General features: G+C 34.7%; 1 protein-coding gene across 2 annotated transcripts in view; it reads right to left on the bottom strand.

Annotated features, from left to right (window-relative positions):
• CCNB3 (cyclin B3) overlaps positions 1-22947 on the bottom strand; it is a 102084-nt gene that overhangs the window by 53404 nt on the left and 25733 nt on the right. For both annotated transcript variants that reach the window (XM_055106867.2, XM_024927266.5), the window contains exons 2-5: positions 13898-13972; positions 13255-13387; positions 9627-9734; positions 3542-3672 (exon numbers count right to left, since the gene is read on the bottom strand). In XM_055106867.2, coding sequence (XP_054962842.1) covers positions 3542-3672; positions 9627-9734; positions 13255-13350 — 335 coding nt within the window. In that variant the 5' untranslated portion in view covers positions 13351-13387; positions 13898-13972. The remainder of the gene's footprint in view (positions 1-3541; positions 3673-9626; positions 9735-13254; positions 13388-13897; positions 13973-22947) is intronic.

The following is a 22947-nucleotide window of genomic DNA, read 5'->3' as shown; positions in this document are numbered from 1 at the left end:
TGGCAAACCGAATCCAGCAGCACAGCAAAAAGCTTATCCACCATGATCAAGTGGGCTTCATCCCTGGGATGCAAGGCTGGTTCAACATATGAAAATCAATAAACGTAATCCAGCATTTAAACAGAACCAAAGACAAAAACCACATGATTATCTCAATAGATGCAGAAAAGGCCTTTGACAAAATTCAACAATCCTTCATGCTAAAAACTCTCAATAAATTAGGTATTGATGGGACGTATCTCAAAATAATAAGAGATATCTGTGACAAACCCACAGCCAATATCATACTGAATGGACAAAAACTGGAAGCATTCCCTTTGAAAACTGGCACAAGACAGGGATGCCCTCTCTCACCACTCCTATTCAACATAGTGTTGGAAGTTCTGGCCAGGGCAATCAGGCAGCAGAAGGAAATAAAGGGCATTCAATTAGGAAAAGAGGAAGTCAAATTGTCCCTGTTTGCAGATGACATGATTGTATATCTAGAAAACCCCATTGTCTCAGTCCAAAATCTCCTTAAGCTAATAAGCAACTTCAGCAAATTCTCAGGATACAAAATCCATGTGCAAAAATCACAAGTATTCTTATACACCAATAACAGACAAACAGAGAGCCAAATCATGAGTGAACTCCCATTCACAATTGCTTCAAAGAGAATAAAATACCTAGGAATCCAACTTACAAGGGATGTGAAGGACCTCTTCAAGAAGAACGACAAACTACTGCTCAATGAAATAAAAGAGGATACAAACAAATGGAAGAACATTCCATGCTCATGGGTAGGAAGAATCAATATTGTGAAAATGGCCATACTGCCCAAGGTAATTTAGAGATTCAATGCCATCCCCATCAAGCTACCAATGACTTTCTTCACAGAATTGGAAAAAAACTACTTTAAAGTTCATATGGAACCAAAAAAGAGCCCGCATTGACAAATCAATCCTAAGCCAAAAGAACAAAGCTGGAGGCATCATGCTACCTGACTTCAAACTATACTACAAGCCTATAGTAACCAAAACAGCATGGTACTGGTACCAAAACAGAGATATAGACCAATGGAACAGAACAGAGCCCTCAGAAATAATACCACACATCTACAACTATCTGATCTTTGACAAACCTGACAAAAACAAGCAATGGGGAAAGGATTCCCTATTTAATAAATGGTGCTGGGAAAACTGGCTAGCCATATGTAGAAAGCTGAAACTGGATCCCTTCCTTTCACCTTATACAAAAATTAATTCAAGATGGATTAAAGACTTAAATGTTAGACCTAAAACCATAAAAACCCTAGAAGAAAACCTAGGCAATACCATTCAGGACATAGGCATGGGCAAGGATTTCATGTCTAAAACACCAAAAGCAATGGCAACAGAAGTCAAAATTGACAAATGGGATCTAATTAAACTAAAGGGCTTCTGCACAGCAAAAGAAACCACCATCAGAGTGAACAGGAAACCTACAGAATGGGAGAAAATTTTTGCAACCTACTCATCTGACAAAGGGCTAATATCCAGAATCTACAATGAACTCAAACAAATTTACAAGAAAAAAGCAAACAACCCCATCAAAAAGTGGGTGAAGGATATGAACAGACATTTCTGAAAAGAAGACATTTATGCAGCCAAAAAACACATGAAAAAATGCTCATCATCACTGGCCATCAGAGAAATGCAAATCAAAACCACAATGAGATACCATCTCACACCAGTTAGAATGGCAATCATTAAAAAGTCAGGAAACGACAGGTGCTGGAGAGGATGTGGAGAAATAGGAACACTTTTACACTGTTGGTGGGACTGGAAACTAGTTCAACCATTGTGGAAGTCAGTGTGGCGATTCCTCAGGGATCTAGAACTAGAAATACCATTTGACCCAGCCATCCCATTACTGGGTATATACCCAAAGGATTAGAAATCATGCTGCTATAAAGACACATGCACATGTATGTTTATTGCAGCACTATTCACAATAGCAAAGACTTGGAACCAAGCCAAATGTCCAACAATGATAGACTGGATTAAGAAAATGTGGCACATATACACCATGGAATACTATGCAGCCATAAAAAATGATGAGTTCATGTCCTTTGTAGGGACATGGATGAAGCTGGAAACCTTCATTCTCAGCAAACTATCGCAAGGACAAAAAACCAAACACCGCATGTTCTCACTCATAGGTGGGAATTGAACAATGAGAACACATGGACACAGGAAGGGGAACATTACACACTGGGGACTGTTGTGGGGTCGGGGGAGAGGGGAGGGATAGCATTAGGAGATATACCTAATGCTAAATGAGTTAATGGGTGCAGCACACCAACATGGCACATGTGTACATATGTAACAAACCTGCACGTTGTGCACATGTATCCTAAAACTTAAAGTATAATAATAATAATAATAATAAAACAAAGAAACATAAAAAAATAAAGTCAGAATGGTGAAAGAAACTTAAAAGAAAATAATGCAGAGAATTGAGGTCAAAATATGCATGCAAACTCCAGAATTCCATTTCAGCAGGAAACCAAGTAAGGCTAAATGCTAATCTTCTTTCTGCTGGGTAATTAGCACAATATCCTGTGGACTGTGCATGTTATTTTCTAGAGTTACCCAGTCTTTTTAGCTTACCCTTTGGTGTTCCCAGGAGTGATAATCCAAACATCTCACAACCAGTATGGCACTGCACCAACCAATCACAGTGGAAGCTAGCATCAAACAACCAGTACAATAGTACTGGTATGTGTTGGCTAAATAGCAGCCCTACATGTTTCCAAGAGATACAGGATGTAGTTCTGTGCTCTATACCAGGCCTTCTGGCTAGCAAATAACTGAAAAGATGCTGTGTTAACATCACTCCACCTTGACCTCATAAGCTTTTCAGAGGGGAATAAGGCAATATGATTGACTTTAGCCCTGTAATAGCCAGCTATCTAATCTATTCAGATGTAGATTAGTTAGTCCCTGAAGAATAATTCCCATCGGAATGAGGAGGGGATAAAGTCTTCCTAGAGGTAAATTATTTTTCCAATCCTAAATGGGAATGTGCATCTGTACTTGTAGAACCTGTGAACGGTACCTGTAACAGCTGAAAACCACAGTTTTTGCTCTAGGGAGATAGTAATTTATCTCCAGTAACATGGGACAAACCTCCCGTAAAGCTTCTAATGGAATAAGCTGACTGGCAAGCTACCAGTCAGCTGCTGAGAATCCCTGAAAAGTTAAGTTGTCTCCACACTATAAAGCACAGACTAGCTCGAACAGGTACTGAATTACTAAAACACAGGAAAAGATGAGCACAAGGTCTTTTGGCAAATTTTCCAATGACAAGAGCTCTTTCAATATGCACACACGTAATGAAAGAGGAGAGACAGAAGAGGCTTTTTTTAACTCTTCAGCAACCACAGCTGAGCCCACCTCAGCACTCAAGGTTAATGTGGTAGTCACCATTGTGGCTCGCTAAATATGTTCTCAATGGGGACAAAAGGATGTCACATACTCTACCATCTAAAATAATGCCATCTGAGTCCCCTTTCACTCACCATTTTAGATTCCGCTTATTCTTTTTGGCCAGTCCAAGAGCACGTGTGTTCCTGTTTATCTTCTTGGAAACATCTTTTACAAACTCTTTATTGGCTTCTTTCTTGGGCTGGACAGGTTGACATTGAGAAGCCTGCAAAAAAAAAGGTGGGTTGGGGGGCAGGGGAAGAAGGAGGCAAGAAAATGAAGAAAACCACAAATTACCTAAAAGGTGGCTCTCATAGGAAAGTCCTGACCCACATAAGTTGGTTGGGTGTTCCCAGGAGTGATAATCCAAACATCTCACAACCAGTATGGCAGTGGGCCAACCAATCACAGTGGAAGCTAGCATCAAACAACCAGTGCAGTAGTACTGGTATGTGTTGGCTAACTAGCAGCCCTATGTGTTTCCAAGAGATACAGGATGTAGTTCTGTGCTCTATGCCAGGCCTACTAGCTGGCCCATAACTGAAAATATGCCGTGTTAACATCATACTCCACTTTGACCTCATAAGATTTTCAGAGGGGGAAAAAAGGCAGTATGATTGACTTTGCTGTCTGGGTGTGCCTCTTCAGGATATACCTCTAACACTACATACTACCTGTGATATATCTATCCCATCTCACTAAGTGGCATTTATGTAACTCAGGGCTTTGGGGAGTTCCACACAGACTCTAATCCTGACTAACACTATTAAACAGTAGGAAAGATCATGGGACTGTTAATAATGTCAGTAAAAATACACTTAAAGTTATATCTTTAAAATGAAACAAACAGGCTAGTCACAGTGGCTCTTGCCTGCAGTCCCAGCACTTTGAGAGGCCATGGTGGGAGGATCACTTGAGCCCAGGAGTTCAAGACCAGCCTGGGCAACATAGGGAGACCCTGTCACTACAAAAAAATAATAAAAAAATAGCTCGGTGTGGTGGCACATGCCTATGGTCCCAGCTACTTGGGGGGAATGAGGTAAGAGGATTGCTTGAGTCCGGGAGGTTGAGACTACAGTGAGCTTCAACCACGCTACTGTACTCCAGACTGGGCAACAGAGCAAGACCCTGTCTCAAAAAAGTTTTAAAAATTAAAAAATTAAATGACACAAATGAACCTAATTATATTTCAAATAAGTACCATAACTACATTAAAGGAAAAAAGAAAGCAGAATAAAAGACCAGAAATAACCAATCCAAGTCACTTATAAATAGTATTTGACTACCACCTTCAAAGTATACATCCTCAATTAGGATAGGTCTGCAGGGGTTTGTAGATATTGCTAATAAATCTGGAACTCTTTTTAGTAGGTTTGCTTATTACAGTGGTTTGGATGAAGCCATTTTGAAACTCTTTTAGCTGTATTACAGTATTAAGTAAATGTGTTGATGTTCTTGGGAGCCAGGGTTCTCATTATAGAACATACAAATAAGGACTAGTGAATCTAAGAAAGAATTTTATGTATTGAAATTGAAGCTGCACGAATTCATGATTTCCTAAATAGGTATATGTGTGTACATATACTAAATGCCCACATCAAAAAGCCAGAAAGATCTCAAATAGACAACCTAACATCATGACTAAAAGAACTAGAGAACCAAGAGCAAACAAACCCCAAAGCTAGCAAAAGACAAGAAGTAATCAAAATTCGAGTGGAAGTGAAGGAGAGAGAGACACAAAAAAACCTTAAAAAATCAACAAATCCAGGAGCTGGCTTTTTGAAAAAAATTAATAAAACAGACAGACTGTTAGCTAGACTAATAAGAAAAGAGAGAAGAATAAAATAGACACAGTCAGAAATAAGGGGGATATCACCATGACCCCACAGAAATACAAACAACCATCAGAGAATACTATAAACACCTCTATGCACATAAACTAGAAAATCTAGAAGAAATGGATAAATTCCTGGACACATACACCCTCCCAAGACTGAACCAGTTATACACATATATTTGTATATACAGACGTATGTATAAGTACACATTTGTGTATATAAAAATACAGATATTTCCTAGCTCTGTCTGCAGAATGGGCAGAAAAAGCAGACATCCTAATAGCACATCTAGCATCAATATCTTGGTATCTAATATCACTCCCCATTAAAGGGAACCAGAAATCTGGAGAAATGTTTGACTCCAGGGCTTGGACAAAGGAGACATAAGATGAGTCTGGAACATCTTTTTAAGCTGGAAAGAAAATGCTCAAAAAATTATGAGAGCGTGTCACAAGGACACGGTAGTGAGATTGAAGGTGCTCCTAACTGGCCAAAGATGGGGCAATTTGAGCACCAAAATAAAGTACAATAATGAACAGTAAACCTCTGGAAAATATGAACTCATGAGTCCATACTGATAATAAACAGTGGAGAAGGGAAGGCTCATGCTTGTAGAGTATGTCCTACAGATTCCTTACTAGTTGCAAGAGAAAAAGATAAACAATAATGATACAGTACAAAAACCAGGCAACATCTTGAACAGGTGATCAAAATTAACATCATCAATGAAAGACAGACATCCTGTGCCTCCAGATATACTTTGAGAAGGATAGCAAGAACATAACCTACACAGTATCCTAGCCAAGAATGTATCAATCTAGTCACAAGCAAACATTAGACAAAAACAAAATGAGGACTTTTCTATTTTACAAAGTGGGGAGTTGGGTGGGACTGCATCCTCAAAAATGGCAACGTCATTAAAAAAAGAGGCTATGGAAATGTTCCAGGTTAAGAGGCTAAAAAGACAAGTAAATACATGATCCTAGCCTGGATCCTTTACTGGAGGGGAAAACGTGCTATAAAGGTTGTTATAAGGTCAACTGACAAAATTGGAATATAGATGATTGATTACACAAAACTGCTATATCAATGTAAATTTAGAAAATTGATAAGTATATTGTGGTTATATAAGACAATTTCCCTATTCTTAGGAAATACACACTGTACTTACGGGTAAAGGGACCATGACATATACAAGCAAATGAGAAAGCACGTGGGACAAAATGTCAACAATAAGTAATCTACTATAGGGTATACTGGTGTTCTTTGTACAATTTTCATTTTTGCAACACTTCATAAATTTGAAGTTATTTCCAAATTAAATGTAGAAAAAAAGTATGTCTTTGTATCATCAGATCATAATAAACAACCACAGTCCAATAGGAAACTCTTTCTTAGGACCTCAAGTCATCTACCTCTGCACAGTCACCATTTTAACTTCACCTAAAGTTTTGCAAACTCCTTATATGTACAATCAAGATTCAGAATGGGAAAAGAGGTGCATTCATGGCAAGAAAGACGTGGAGATCATAACTCCCAAGATGAAACTCTCTACTTGCCATACATACAGGTACAAAGCACTGATATTTTCAAGTTTAAGCTCCAGGGGACCTTTACTTGTACTTCCCCATAATTCTTTCACCATAAAATAGGAAAATAGAAGTGAAGGTTGGGTGTGGTGGCTCACACCTATAATCGCAGCACTTTGGGAGGTCGAGGCAGGAGGATTGCTTGAGCCTAGGAGTTCAAGACCAGCCTGGGCAACATGGCAAAATCCCATCTCTACAAAAAGAATACATAAATTAGCTGGGCATGGTGGCAATCACCTGTAGTCCCAGCTATTCAGGAGGCTGAGGCTGCAGTGAGCTGTGATCATGCCAGCTTGGGCAGAAGAGCAAGACTTTATCTCAAAAAAATAAATAAAATAACATATATAAATAAAAATAAATGAAAGTCCTACTTACGCAAAACCATTTAGGCAAACATGGATATAGGCCCTATCTCCTTGTCTACTGGCTTAGCACCAGTTCTTAAATATCATAAGTCCTTCCCATGCTAGAAATGATAAGGGAGAGGAAAAGAAAAACTCACAGCAGATTAACTAATTAAAACAGATTAACTCTTTTTGGCAGGCCAGGAGCTCACTGTGGCAAATGTTGAGAAGAATACAGGGATGAAGACATGGAGACCTAATAATACTGACTGTAAGAAGCAAATTATCATATAGGGAACCTCCAAAACCCAGAGAGAAAGGAGCCCTCAACTGTCAAATAGATGAGCTCAGATATCTGCAGTAATGCCCAACCCTAGGAATGGCTTAGGTACATTGTAATGATGGAACTGTCTCTGGAAGGCACCAAAGACCATTCAAGGTAACCAAGGTAAATCTTCAGAACTTGAGTGCAAACGGTAAATGGGCTTTCTGAGCAGCCAGAGAGCTAGAAGCAGAGACTCTGCTCAGAGATCCCTTGCTCCCCTGCCCCCTAACCCCATGGGGATATGGCCAAACAGATGCTCAATTCAGCTGGAGAATCAGGAGGGTCCTAGATACCTGCATGGATTTCCCATTATTGATACACTTCATGTATATCTGTTCTTTCTGAATGGTAAGATAAATTCATGAAAAAAGGGACTGAGATGTCACAAGAAAGTTTCTCATGCGCTGTGATACTTTACTGCTGTGATCTGAATATTTGTGTCCCTTTGAAATTCATTATGTTGAAACCTAATCTCCAATGTGATGCTATTAAGAGATAGGCCTTTTGAGAAGTGATTAAGTCATGACAGCACAGCCCTTGTGAATGGGATTAGTGCCCTTATAAAAGAGGCCCGAGGAAGCTTGTTTGCCTCTTCCACCACATGAGGGCACAGGCAAAAGATGTCATCCATGAGGAACGGGCCCTCACCAGATACCAAATCTGCCAGCACCTTGATCTTGGACTTTTCAGCCTCCAGAACTGTGAGCAATAACTTTCTGTTGTTTTTAAGTTACCCAGTCTAAGGTGTTTTGTGATAATTGCCCACATGGACTTAGACACTTTCCTTGCACAGTGTCACTGTACTCCCATCAGGGACTTGGAGGGGCCAAGGCAAGTTACACTAAGATAGGCTGCATCTGCTCCTGATTTGTGGCTACCTTATTTCAGCCAAATTCTGTATCCATGGTTAAATAAGTCAGGAAATTAATCTAACCTTACAAGTGTGTGTGTGGGAAGGGGCTCTTTCTACCAATTGATAGTAAATCTGAAATTATGCAGAAAGCTGTAACTTAAAAAACCATGTTGTAATCTGTATAGGGAAGAGATTGTATTTGCAGAAAGGTGGCCATACAGAATCTAAAGAGCAGCGATCTAAAGGAAAGAACCTTACCAATGCTTATCCAATTATGCCCAAGGGAGTAAAACACTATTTAGTAGATACAAGTATTCTGGTAGCTACATAAGTATACTACATAATGCAGGGCAAGAATAGTTCACCAGGATTATCTATAGCCTAGATAATACAGACTTCAAAACCAACATTGGTGAAGTCCTCATCTATAAAGAAGATATTATAGTGTCTACCTCATAGGATTACATGAGGATTAAGTGAGCTGATGCAGGATAACATGCTTAGCATAGTGCCTGACACATGGTAAGCACCCAGTAGGTGTATCAGTTATTATTATTTTCTAAGACAAAGATTGCCTTTGGCCTGATTCTATATTCAATTAACAACATTCTATTAATTCTGATTTTTACTGGTACCTTAATAATACCAGAAGGGAGGTTACTTGAGAGAATTCTAGCCAAAATTGAATTTCTAGATCTTCATAAAGACTCGATCTTGGAACTATGGTTCTCAACAGTTCTGTGTATCTGGAGGCATTTTTGATTATCACTATGACTGGGCTGCTGGTGGAATTTAATGCCTGAGGACGAGGGGTGCTAGTTGAGATCAGTCCTACACAACAGAAAAATTGTCCTGCTCAAAATGTCCATAATGTGTGAATTGATAAACACTGCACTGGACTACAATGATTCCACTAAAATACTTACCTCGAAGGCCTGGGCAGTCACCGCTGGACTTTATCTAAATGCAAAATTCCATAGTTCTCATAGTTATCTGCAATTTCATATCTGATAATCACTGTCTGCTGCTTCCAGAGAACTCCACCAATTGTTTCAGATGGTATGTGCCAGGAACAGAGCCCCTGCAGTTTCTGAAACTGGGTCATTGGTCCCAAATAAAATTTGCTGTCAAGATTCCAGAGAGGGTCTGGTAAAGTGGAAAGGTCCCTCAAGAAACAGCATGTCTAAGCCTTATGCAAAACCATAGCAAAGGATTGGACTAGCATACTCACATTAGTGAGATCTTCAAAAGCTGATCTCTTTTTGAGTGCTCCCTGAAGTGAAGATGGAGACTCCTGAAGTGAAGATGGAGATATCTTCGTTTGGCAATTCTCCCTCGTCTAAAAAAGTAAAAGAGGTAAATGAGTATATCCAATTGTGAACAGTCTCTTCAGGGACTTTGGGTCCTCTTTAGGGCTCAGGGGAACTCCAGAACCTCAAAGTAACTGAGGATGCATATAATAAACCCCAATAAACTATAACAAAAGGAAATTATGGCACTCAGAGCTGTTTATTAAGTCCCTAAAGGTGGTAGACATTGTTAATGGGGTAAGTCTACGAGGAGGCAAGATGACCTTCAGTGTAACTCACAAAATGAGCAAAGTGTAGCTCAGTAAAGCTCATTTCTCCTCTTACTTCTCTCATACTTACGGTTATCCTATCCAAGGTAGACCACTACCACCCCTACCATTCCTAGTCATTCCTTTAATATAGATGTTTCAGGTAGATCAGTTTAATAATTTAACAAGTATCTAAGTGTCTCTTATGTTAAGCAGCTTTTTCAGGTAGATCAGTTTAATAATTTAACAAATATCTAAGGGTCTCTTATGTTAAGCAGCTTTTAAAACAGCGGTCCCTAACCTTTTTGGCACCAGGGACTGGTTTCATGGAAGACAAATTTTCCACGGACACTGGGGTGGGCTGGTTTTGGGATGATTCAAGCACATTACATTTATTGTGCACATTTATTATTATATTGTAATATATAATGAAATAATTATATAACTCGCCATAATGTAGAATCAGTGGGAGCCCTGAGCTTGTTTTCCTGCAACTAGATAGTCCCATCTGGGGGAAATGGGAGACAGTGACAGATCATAAGGCATTAGATTCTCATAAGGAGCGCGCAACCTTGATCCCTCGCATGAGCAGTTCACAATAGGGTTCATGCTTCTATGAGAATCTAATGCCACTGCTGATCTGACAGGAGGTGGAGCTCAGGAAGTAATATAAGCGATGGGGAGCGGCTATAAATACCGATGAAGCTTTTCTCACTCACTGCTCACCTCCTGCTGTACAGTTGGGTTCCTAACAGGCCACAGACTAGTACTGGTCCATGGCCCAGGGGTTGGGGACCCGTTTTAAAAGACATTACCAGTAAGGATAATAGTACACACATCTAGATACTGCTCCATGGCCCAGGGGTTGGGGACCCGTTTTAAAAGACATTACCAGTAAGGATAATAGCACACACATCTAGATACTGCTCCAGGATCAGCTCTTTACTAACTGTTGACCTTGGACAAGTAACTTAATCTCTAATCCTCAATTTTCTTATCAGTAAAGCTGGATAACTTGCCTTACAGTCCTTGAAGATTAAATAAGACAATACATGTTTTTTAAAAGTTCGTATGAACTGTAAATGGGCAGAAATAGTATTTAAAATAATGTAGTCTGATATGATTGTAAACCTCACAAGGAAAATTTTATATTAAAAACAAAGTTTAGTAATCCAGATTAATCTCTGATTGTTAGTATATATAAAGGAGGGGCCGGGGAAGGGAAGGGGGGTGAATATTTTAAAGCAGAAGGAGCTTTTTTCCCACATATTCTGTGTCTGTGCTTGCCTTACCCCATTCCCAAATGAGTAAGACCATCTCTATAGGGTTAGAGGTTAGGGCAAACCACACTATAGGTGTCTTCTACCCTCTAACAACTTTATGTGGTAAAAATCTCCTAAGTCTCAGACTGCCCTTATGAAATTCTGAAAACAAACCCGCCCTACCTGTGTCAGAGAGCTGTTGTAATGTGAAGCAGGACACTGGGATCAGACCATTTGCTCTGTTCTCCAGCTGTACCATTAACACTTAATACATGGCACAGTGAGTTACCAGAATTGGATTCATGACACAATAAACCAATCCAGCAGAGAGAGCAATCTTAAAACAGCTGGGGCCCGACGCGGTGGCTCACGCCTGTAATCCCAGCACTTTGGGAGGCTGAGGCGGATGGATCATGAGGTCAAGTGATTGAGACCATTCGGGCCAACACGGGGAAACCCCGTCTCTACCAAAAATACAAAAATTAGCTGGGCGCGGTGGCGCATGCCTGTAGTCCCAGCTACTCAGAAGGCTGAGGCAGGAGAATTGCTTGAACCTGGGAGGCAGAGGTTGCAGTGAGCCGAGATCGTGTCACTGCACTCCAGCCTGGTGACAGAGCAAGACTCCGTCTCAAAACAAACAAACAAACAAACAACAACAACAACAACCAAAAAAAAAAAAAAAAAACTAACTGAGGGCCAGGCACAGTGGCTCAGGCCTGTAATCCCAATCCCAGCACTTTGGGAGGCCGAGGCGGGTGGATCACGAGGTCAGGAGTTCAAGACCAGCCTGGCCAAGATGGTGAAACCCCGTCTCTACTAAAAATACAAAAATTAGCCGGGCATGGTGGCAGGCGCCTGTAATCCTAGCTACTCAGGATGCTAAGGCAGGGAATTGCTTAAACCCGGGAGGCAGAGGTTGCAGTGAGCCGAGATCGTGCCGCTGCACTCCAGCCTGGGTGACTGAGCAAGACTCCATCTCAAAACAAAACAGAACAAGCTGAGAAGAATTACTTCCATTTTCTAATTGATTAAGCCAAGACATAAGTAAGCTATTAGTCTTTCATCTAGCTGATGATAAATAATCCCACTAGAAATTAGCCAAAAATGAAACATTATTTTCTCAGAAATTAGCTAAGAAATAAACTGTTATCCAATTCCTATTTAATATTACTGGTAGAAATAATTGACCCCAAATAAAATTATAGCTGAAACTGAACTCAATAAAACTTAGATTTGCAAAATGTACGCCAAGAAAGTTGGTTTTGGAAAAATAATTGCCACTAAAGAAAAGTTACAATGGCAGAACACTAATCCGAAAATTTGGTGTCGACAAAAATTTGATCAATATATCAAATCTTTCTCGAAAAATTTACATAGGAAAAAATTTGGCACCTCGGTGAAAATCATTTTAGTAAAATAAGCAAGATTAGAAAATGTTTATCTGTGCTCAGAGAAAACCAATCAAGGAAATTAAATTCACCTAATGATGTTTTGCTCCAGGAAATACTCTCTTGATGCCAATTCATCAGTGCTAGTATAATTCTGATTAAAATATGTATGATGATGAACACAGAATATCCTAAGGTTAGAACATCAAACTATCAATAAAGTCAAAACAGCAGAGTCAAAATATACCCATTCTTCAAATTTAATAGCTATAAAAAGCATAATAATATATGTGCTGATATAATCTTCATACTCTCCCCAGAATGTACCAGTCTTTCAGCAAGGTGCTTGGAGCTTCTCAGAGAAAGTAAGAATATAGACATGATCATTAATGAGGACTGAGTGTTGTTCAGTTTTGAGGGTTATGGAGGGTGGCCTTCATTTGAGCCCTGCATTTATGGGAATGAAGAGTCCATACTTTCTCCCCAAGTTCTAATTTGCTGGCATTCTCCAACTACAAGGGCTGCAACCCCTCCCCACTTTCTCAGGTTAAACCAGACATATTTCAAAAGACTCACAGGTGAGGATAGGTACTGAGCCAACACAGGAAGAGACTACCAAAGATATTGTTGGGAAAGACAGCTTGCTCTAACCTTTTCAGATGGGTCATGATGACTGGGCACAATTTTGCTGGACTGAGATTTCTTAGGCACAGGTTTGGAGCTCTGGGGTGGTAGTGGCAGTAGCATCACTTAGAGATTCAGCTGCGTCTTGTCCAAGGCAGGGCTGTAATCAGAAAGAGGCTCTTTAACACCATTCACCAGAAACACCATAAATTCTCTGAAAATTCTTGAGAAAACCCAGTCTATCTATAGCATCCCTAGGAGAAAACAGACTTTGATGTTGGGCAGATCTGGATTCAAATCTTGGTTTTATCACAATTAACCTCAGGCAAGTGACTGACTTAAAATCTCTGGGCTTCAGTTACCTCATCTGTAAAATGGAGATAAGTATACCTACCTCTGCAGGGTGTTGTTCAAATTAAATGAGACACTTTATGTAAAAAGCCAAGCACAGTGCCTACCATCCTCTGTGAATGCTGGGATGTTGTCTAGCCCCTAGTTTAGGCCTAGCAACACTGGGGACAAATTACATAGGAGTTTTGCATTGAAAACAAGGAAGAACATGACAGCTCATATAGTATGGAGGCAAGCTGGTAGAGCCAATGTTCTTAAAAGGCATGGGGTCCTGGCAAAGCAATTATGACCCTACAGAGAAAACAATAACTGCACACACATGTATTCGCGATAGGCCAGGCAGTATTCAAAGGCTGTGTTCAATCAGAAGAAACTGTAATCCAGTTCCAGACACCTGGAAGGAACAAAAAATTCAAAAGATGAGATTATAGCAAAATAAACTAACTTATTAAAAAATCATTTGACATAAGAACTTGATCTTGGATTTCCCAGCCTCCAGAACTGTGAGAACTAAATGCCACCCAGTCCATGGCACTTCATAGCAGCGCAAACTAAGTGCTATAGAAACATAATGATTAGTAACTTCACACCAAATGACAGAAGGCAGTGAAACACCGTTTACATAGTTTCTAGGGAAAAAGATTTTTCACCTAGAATTCTATACTTTACCAATTATGCAGATGTGAGGGCAAACTAAAATTACCTAAGGACGAAGATGGTGAAGGAGTAGGGGGAAGAGAAAGGAAGATGGAGGAGAAACAGAAAAATGAGAAAACAGTTGAAAAGTAAGCAGTTGAGCAAAGAAACCAATAAAATATATGGCTAAATCTAAGTAAAGGTTGATAATGTGTCTGTGATGCTTAATATGACTGCTAAAAATGTATTCCTGAAGTATTTTGATAGAGGCAAAATGTTTTTTAAAAAATCCAACTACCTGGAAAAATACAACTAAAATTCTTTTATAGACTTTGTTCAAGGAAAAGGATAGAAATAATGATTAAATCATAATAAAATTTATATGTGTCTGTCATGCCAAACAAACAAACAAAAAAGAAACATAATGGAAAGCCAGTAATCTTGTTGGGGACAGGGGCTGGAGGAAGGCTTCACAAAGGAAGTAACATGTGATCAGGACTTAAAATGACAAACAGGTTCCCAAGTTGACTGGGAGGTTTCCAGGCAAAGAAAGCCGAGCCCAGGCAGAGGCATGAACATACAGAATTCAGGGATGTCCTAGTTGTCTGGAGTAGGGAGCATAAATAACATGTTGGGGAGGGGTTAAAATGAGGCTGAAAAGCTAGGCTGGGGCCAGGCTGGTAAGAAAAGGAAACAGAAAAGTCTGCAGCTTGAGGGGAAAGTTTAAGAAAGGAGAAAGCCTGATTTGGGTTTCGCTTTGGATGGAGAAGGATGAAACATTTTGTAGGTCAGGAAAAGCCAGTATAAGTATATGCATTCACATATGTTACCTCAGTTGATTCTCACAACAAAACCATAAGGCTAAGCAAGGCAGGTACAATTCTATTTTACAGTCTCAGATGAATTAAGTAACTTACTACCCAGGACAAACTATTAAGGGGCATAGACTGCCCAGCTTTTTCCCGGGCAGTTTCTAAAATACCATGAAGTCTCTTTGATCACACTCAAAAATATTCCAAAACAGTGAAAGGCCATAGTATGAGGAGGTAGAATGAACACAGGTCTTGGAGTTTGAATAACTGGACTTCTAAGCCAGCCAACTTAGCATTTCTGAGCCTCAGTTTCCTCATTTTCAAAACAGCTATAACACCACTTACTTGCAGAGGACTTGTGTGGCTCAAATGCAAATTTACATGTACAAAACCTGATGCATGGCAGGCATTTAATAAATACTGTCTTACTCCCCTCTTCTTCTATCAAATCCAAACCTATATTCCATCTCATTCCTCAAACCTCAGCCAAGCAGCAATAAAGCTAAATTGGGTGCACCCACTGTTAACTGCACTGTATGAAAATCATTTACTCCACTATTATTATTTATGCCTCATAATTTTTTTTATGGATGACCAAAGACTCACATTCTGAAACATTTACCTTTTAAAAGGAAAAAGAAATACGGAGCCCACAGGCTAGAAAACTCTCAGCTGATAACATACAGGTTAACTAAATCTCAGAGAAAATAAGGTTATTTAAATGATGGTCATGTACCCCATTTATTATCGTGAACACTAATCATTTGCATTGAGGGACAGATGCACTGACTTAGGTAAACTAATTTTCCCGGGGAGAAGGGGAGGAGAGGGGATTGACACTATCAAAAAGATCCTTTCATAAAAGGACACTCTCTGCGGAACACTCTCAACTTCTGCCACCTACAGAACCCTGAGCCTTGGGCAAGAAAATTAGAATCCTTTCCCCTTTTCAGACTTTCCATGTCCCCTACATACACACTGGCAAGTGTTGCAGACTCCACTGGACCTCCCAGGGCTGGTGCTGAAACAAACAAAGGGGCAGCAGGGCTAAGCTGATCAAAACAGTCTACAGGAAGTAGTAGCAACTTCATTTTTTATATAAAGGCAGGTTACAGACAGCAAGGCTCTGGGGAGAGAACACAGCATTGTGTCAATAAAACAGCACTGGGCTGGGAAGGATGCCTAAGGTCTAGTTCTGGCCCTGCTGTTAGTTGGCTGGGTGACACTGGGCAAGTCCCTTTCCCTCTCTGGGACCCAGTTTTCCCACCCAATAAAACGAAGCAGTGGAACTAGAGCCTCCTCGCTATTCAATGTGGTCAATGGACAAGCAACATTAGCATCACCTGGAAATTTGTTAGCAATTTAAAACCTCAGGCCCCAAACTAGACCTATCAAATCAAAATCTGCAAATTAACAATATCCCCAGGTGATTTTTATGCACGTTAAGATTTAAGCGCCGCTGTTCTAGGGCCCCTTCTACCTGATCTTCTACGATTCTAAGCGTAGCAGAGGGTGGTGAGAAAGCCAAAGCTGAAGGTGGTTGCCGGTGGGAACAGAAAAGAGCCAGTGAAGATAAAGGGTTAACAATAGAGTGAGGACACATGTGTCCATCCTCCCTTCATATCCTTCAACCTGTAGCTCAAAAGACATGCTGCAAGTAGCATTCTATGACTTAAATATGTCTGATCCCTCTGCACTTGTAGATGAAATTAATCCTGCACACTTTCACTTGTGAAAAGACGTTTTGTAAAAGTACTCTGATTCAGGCACGTGTACTAATTGCTCCATCTAAAAGCTGGGACCCAGTCTCATTTGCTTTGCCATCTCACTCCTTAACAAACACTCCCCCTGCCCAATCTTGTACAGAGCTCACTCCACAGGCTGCTGATCGACAGGAGATTGAAAAGTTTCCTTACAGGAACGCCGCGCATCCCAGCAACAGAATTCAGCAAGGGGCTGGAGTGACGCCCAAGGACCCACTGGCAGGCGACAGAGCCGGACGCTGGAGCCAGCAGTACTTGCCCAAAGGCGCCTACCTCACACCGAGATCGAGGACAGACAGCAAAGACCATCGACGCACCCCTAGACCAGGAGAGGCCAAGGAAATGAACGGAGCTCCTTACTATAGCGACTCGAGTCCGTCTCAACCTGACACCTGCGACCCTCCACAAGCCCAGTTGGGATTTCGAAAACTACAGCCGTCATGAAGTGCAGTGGTGATTGGCCAGCAGACGACCAATCAGCGTGCACAGCTGCGACACGCGAAAGCCTAACAGGAAGGGGTGGAGCTGGGTATTTTAAAATCCAACTCGGCCTCTGAAGGACCTCGCAGTAGGGTGTTGTTTCTAGTATAATTGGTTGGACTAGGCTGGGCTGACACGCAGGGAGTATCGGGTCTCTTTAAAGACGAGTTTTTGGCCAGGCGCGGTGGCCTACTCCCGTACTCCCAGCTCTTTGGGAGAGCGAGCTGGAGCGGATCGCTTGAGGACAGGAGTTGGAGATGAGCCTGGGCAACATGGAAAAACCCCATCTCTACAAAAGATACAAAAATCAGTCGGAGCGTAGTGGCGCGTACCTATAGTCCCAGCCACTTGGAAGGCTGAGGTGGTAGGATCACTTGAGCCCGGGAGGCAGAAGTTGCAGTGAGCAATGATTGTGCCACTGCTCTCCAGCCTGGGTGACAGACTGAGACCCTGTCTCAAAAAAATAAAATAAAAGACGCGTTTTCATTTAAATAATCTTGCCAGAGGATGGGAAGAGCAGAGCAGCTGTATGAGGCAGGTACGGGCCTATTAAAAAATTAATATTAATAACCACTTATAGAGTCAAGCATTAATTCCTGCAGGCTTCACAAATAGCCTTGTGAAGGAAGCAAGGCAGAAGTTACTGCCCCTATTTTGTAAATGAGGACCCAAAGTGCAGAGAGCTAATAGTAGTTAAGTTAATTCAACACGTGCTACCTACTATAAAATTTTTTCTTGCTTTAAATCCTGTCCAAAAACAAGATCCTTCTATTATTGCCATTTTACAGATGACAAAATTGTAGTTTTCTAATAGCTCAAGATCTCATTCATTTCATTCATACATTAGTTTAATTGTTTAACAAATATTTACTCATCACTTGCTTTGTGCCAGGAACTAGAATATAGGTATATTTAAATCAATATTATATATATATATTTATATCTATATTCTATACATATATTTATATCCATATTCTATACATATATTTATATCTATATTTTATACATATATTTATACATCTTCTATACATATATTTATATATTCTATATATATTTATCTATATATATTATATATATTTTTATATACCTTCTAAATATATTTATATATATTATATATCTATTTATATATTCTATATATCTATTTATATATATTCTATATATATTTATATATATTCTATATAAATATTTATATATTCTATTTATATTTCTATATATTCCATATATTTACATATGTTCTCTCTATATATATATTCTATATATTTATATATTCTATATATACATATATTCTATATATATTATCTATACATATTTATTCTATATATATTTATTCTATATATATTTTTATATATACACTATATATTTATATATATTATATATATTTTATACATAGTATATATATTTTAAATTTATAAACTATATGTATTTATATAAATACCATATATATATTCTATATATGTACTATATATTTATGTTAACATGAATACACATATTCACATATATTTATATATATAAATATACATATTCATATATATTTATATATAAGAATATATATATTCATATATATTTATATATGAATATATATATTCATATATATATGAATATATATATTCATATATATTTATATATGAATATATATTCATATATATTTATATATGAATATATATTCATATATATTTATATATGAATATATATTCATATATTAATATAAATGAATATATATTCATATATACTTATATATGAATACATATATTCATATATATTTATATATGAATACATATATTCATATATATTTATATATATTCATCTATATTTATATATAGTAATATATATTTTTATATATATGAATAAATATTAAATATATATATTTATTTAATTAAATATATAAACCTATAAATATATATTCATATATATTTATATATTCTATATATATTCTATATACAAATATATATTCTATATATATAGAATATATGTAGTCATATATATTTATATATAAATATATATATTCTATATATTTATATATATGAATATAATATATTCTATATATATTTATATATGGAATATACATATTCATATGTATTTATATATGTTCTATAAATATATTCTATATATATATTCAATATATATTCCATAAATATATTCTATATATAAATATATATTCTACATATATATTCTATAAATATATTCTATATATAAATATATATATTCTATATATATTTATATATACTATATATTTACATATATACTATATATATCTTTATATATTCTATATATATTCTATATATATTCTGTATATATATTATATATATATTCTGTATATATATTCTCTATATACATTCTATATATACATATTTATATATATTTTTATACATATTTTTATATAGATATTCTATATAGATATTTATATATATTCTATATATTCTATATATAGATATTCTATATATTCTATATCAATATTCTATATATAGATATTCTATATAGATATTCTATATATATAGATATTCTATATATTCTATATAGACCTTCTATATGTATAGATATTCATATATTCTATACAGATATTCTATATGTAGATATTCTATATGTTCTATATAGGTATTATATACAGATATTCTATATATTCTATATAGATGTCCTATATATATATATTCTATATATAGATGTCCTATATATATATATTCTATATATAGATGTCCTATATGTATTCTATATATAGATGTCCTATATATATTCTATATATAGCTGTTCTACATATATTCTATATATAGATATTCTACATATATTCATACACAGATATTCTATATATATTCATATTCATATACAGATATTCTATATGCATTCTAATATAGATATTCTATATATATTCTATATATAGATATATACATATATATCTATATATAGATATATTCTACATATATATTCTATATATAGATATATACATATATATCTATATATAGATATATTCTACATATATATTCTATCTATAGATATTCTATATGTAGACACATATTCTATATAGATATCTATATATAGAATATATATAGTATACATATTTATATATTTTTTCCATATATATATTCTATATAGAATATATATAGAATTCTATACAGAATATGTATATTCTAGATATATATATCCTAGATAAATATTTATACATATATCCTAGATATATATTTATACATATATCGTACATATATATTTATATATATATCCTAGATGTATATTTATATATAAATTCTAGATATATATATATTCTATATATATATATTCTTGATATATATATATTCTAGATATATATATATTCTTGATATATATATATTCTAGATATATATACATTCTAGATACATATTTATATATACATTCCAGATATATACTTATATATACATTCTAGATATATATTTACATACATTCTAGATATATATTTACATATATATTCTAGATATATATTTATATATATTCTATATATATTTCTATATTCTAGATATATATTTTTATATATATTCTAGATATATATTCATATATATATTCTAGATGTATATTTATATATATTCTAGATATATATTTCTATATATTCTAGATATATATTTTTGTATATATTCTAGATACATATTCATATATATACTCTAGATACATATTTACATATTTATTCTAGGTACATATTTATATATATATTCTAGATACATATTTATATATATTCTATATATATTTAAATATATTCTATATATATTTACATATATTCTATATATATTTATATATTCTATATATTTATATATTCTATATATATATTTATATATTCTATATATTTATTCTATATATATCTTTTATATATATTCTATATATATTTATATTCTATACATATTCTATACATATATTTATATATCTTCTATATATATTTATATATATTCTATATATATTTATATATTCTATATATATAGATATATATTCTATATATATTTATATATCTTCTACATATATTCTATACATATATTTATATATTTTCTATATATATTCCATATATATTTATACATATAATCTATATATATTTATATGTATATGCTATATATTATATATATTTATATATATTCTATATATATTCTATATATATCTATATATTCTATATATATTCTATATATCTATATATTCTATATATATTCTATATATATCTATATATTCTATATATATTCTATATATATTCTATATATTCTATATATATTCTATATATATTTATATTCTATATGTCTATACATATTCCAGATATATATTTTATATATATTTATGTATTCTATATATATTCTATATATATTTATATATATATTCTATATATATATTTATATGTGTATTCCATATATATTTATATGTATATTCTATATATAAATATAACTATTCTACATATATATTTATATATGTAGTCTATATATATTCTATATATTGTCTATATATTCTATATATGTATATATATTCTATATATATTCTATATATATTCTATATATGTATATATATTCTATATATATTCTATATATATTCTATATATATTCTATATATGTATATATATTCTATATATATTCTATATATATTCTATATATATTCTATATATATTCTATATATATTCTATATATGTATATATAGTCTATATATATTCTATATATATTCTACATATGTATATATATTCTATCTATATTCTATATATGTATATATATTCTATCTATATTCTATATATGTATATATATTCTATATATATTTCTATATATTCTATATATCTATTTATATATATTCTATATATATTCTATATATCTATTTCTATATATTCTATATATATTCTATATATATTCTATATATGTATTTATATATTCTATATATATATTTATATATTCTATATATATTTATATATTCTATATATATAGTCTATATATATTTATATATTCTATATATATATTTATATAGTCTATATTTATATATTCTATATATATATTTATATAGTCTATATATATTTATATATTCTATATATAGATATATATTCTATATTCTATATATATTTATATATTCCATATACATTTGTGTATATATTCTATATACATTTGTGTATATATTCTATATACATTTGTGTATATATTCTATATATGTGTATATATTCTCCATATATATTTACGTATATATTCTCTCTATATATTTACATATATAGTCTCTATATATATATTTACGTATATATTCTGTCTATATATTTACGTATATATTCTTTCTATATATATTTACGTATATATTCTCTATATATATATTTACGGATATATTCTCTATATATTTACGTATATATTCTCTCTATATATAGTTACATATATATTCTCCATATATATATTTACATATATATTCTCTCTCTGTACATTTATGTATATATTCTCTCTACATATATTTACGTATATATTCTCTCTATATATATTTACGTATATATTCTCTCTGTGTATATTTACGTATATATTCTCTCTATATATTTATGTATATATTCTCTCTATATATATTCTCTCTATATATTTATGTATATATTCTCTGTATATATATCTATGTATATATTCTATATATATTAATGTATATATTCCATATAAATATTTATGTATATATTGTTTATATATTTTTATGTATATATTCTCTCTATATATTTATGTATAGATTCCCTATATATTTATGTATAT

This window comes from Pan paniscus, chromosome X (genome assembly GCF_029289425.2).
Source record: "Pan paniscus chromosome X, NHGRI_mPanPan1-v2.0_pri, whole genome shotgun sequence".
Classification (NCBI taxonomy): Eukaryota; Metazoa; Chordata; class Mammalia; order Primates; family Hominidae; genus Pan; species Pan paniscus.
Note: the sequence above shows the minus strand (reverse complement) of the source record. Positions and strands in the feature narration are given on the sequence as shown.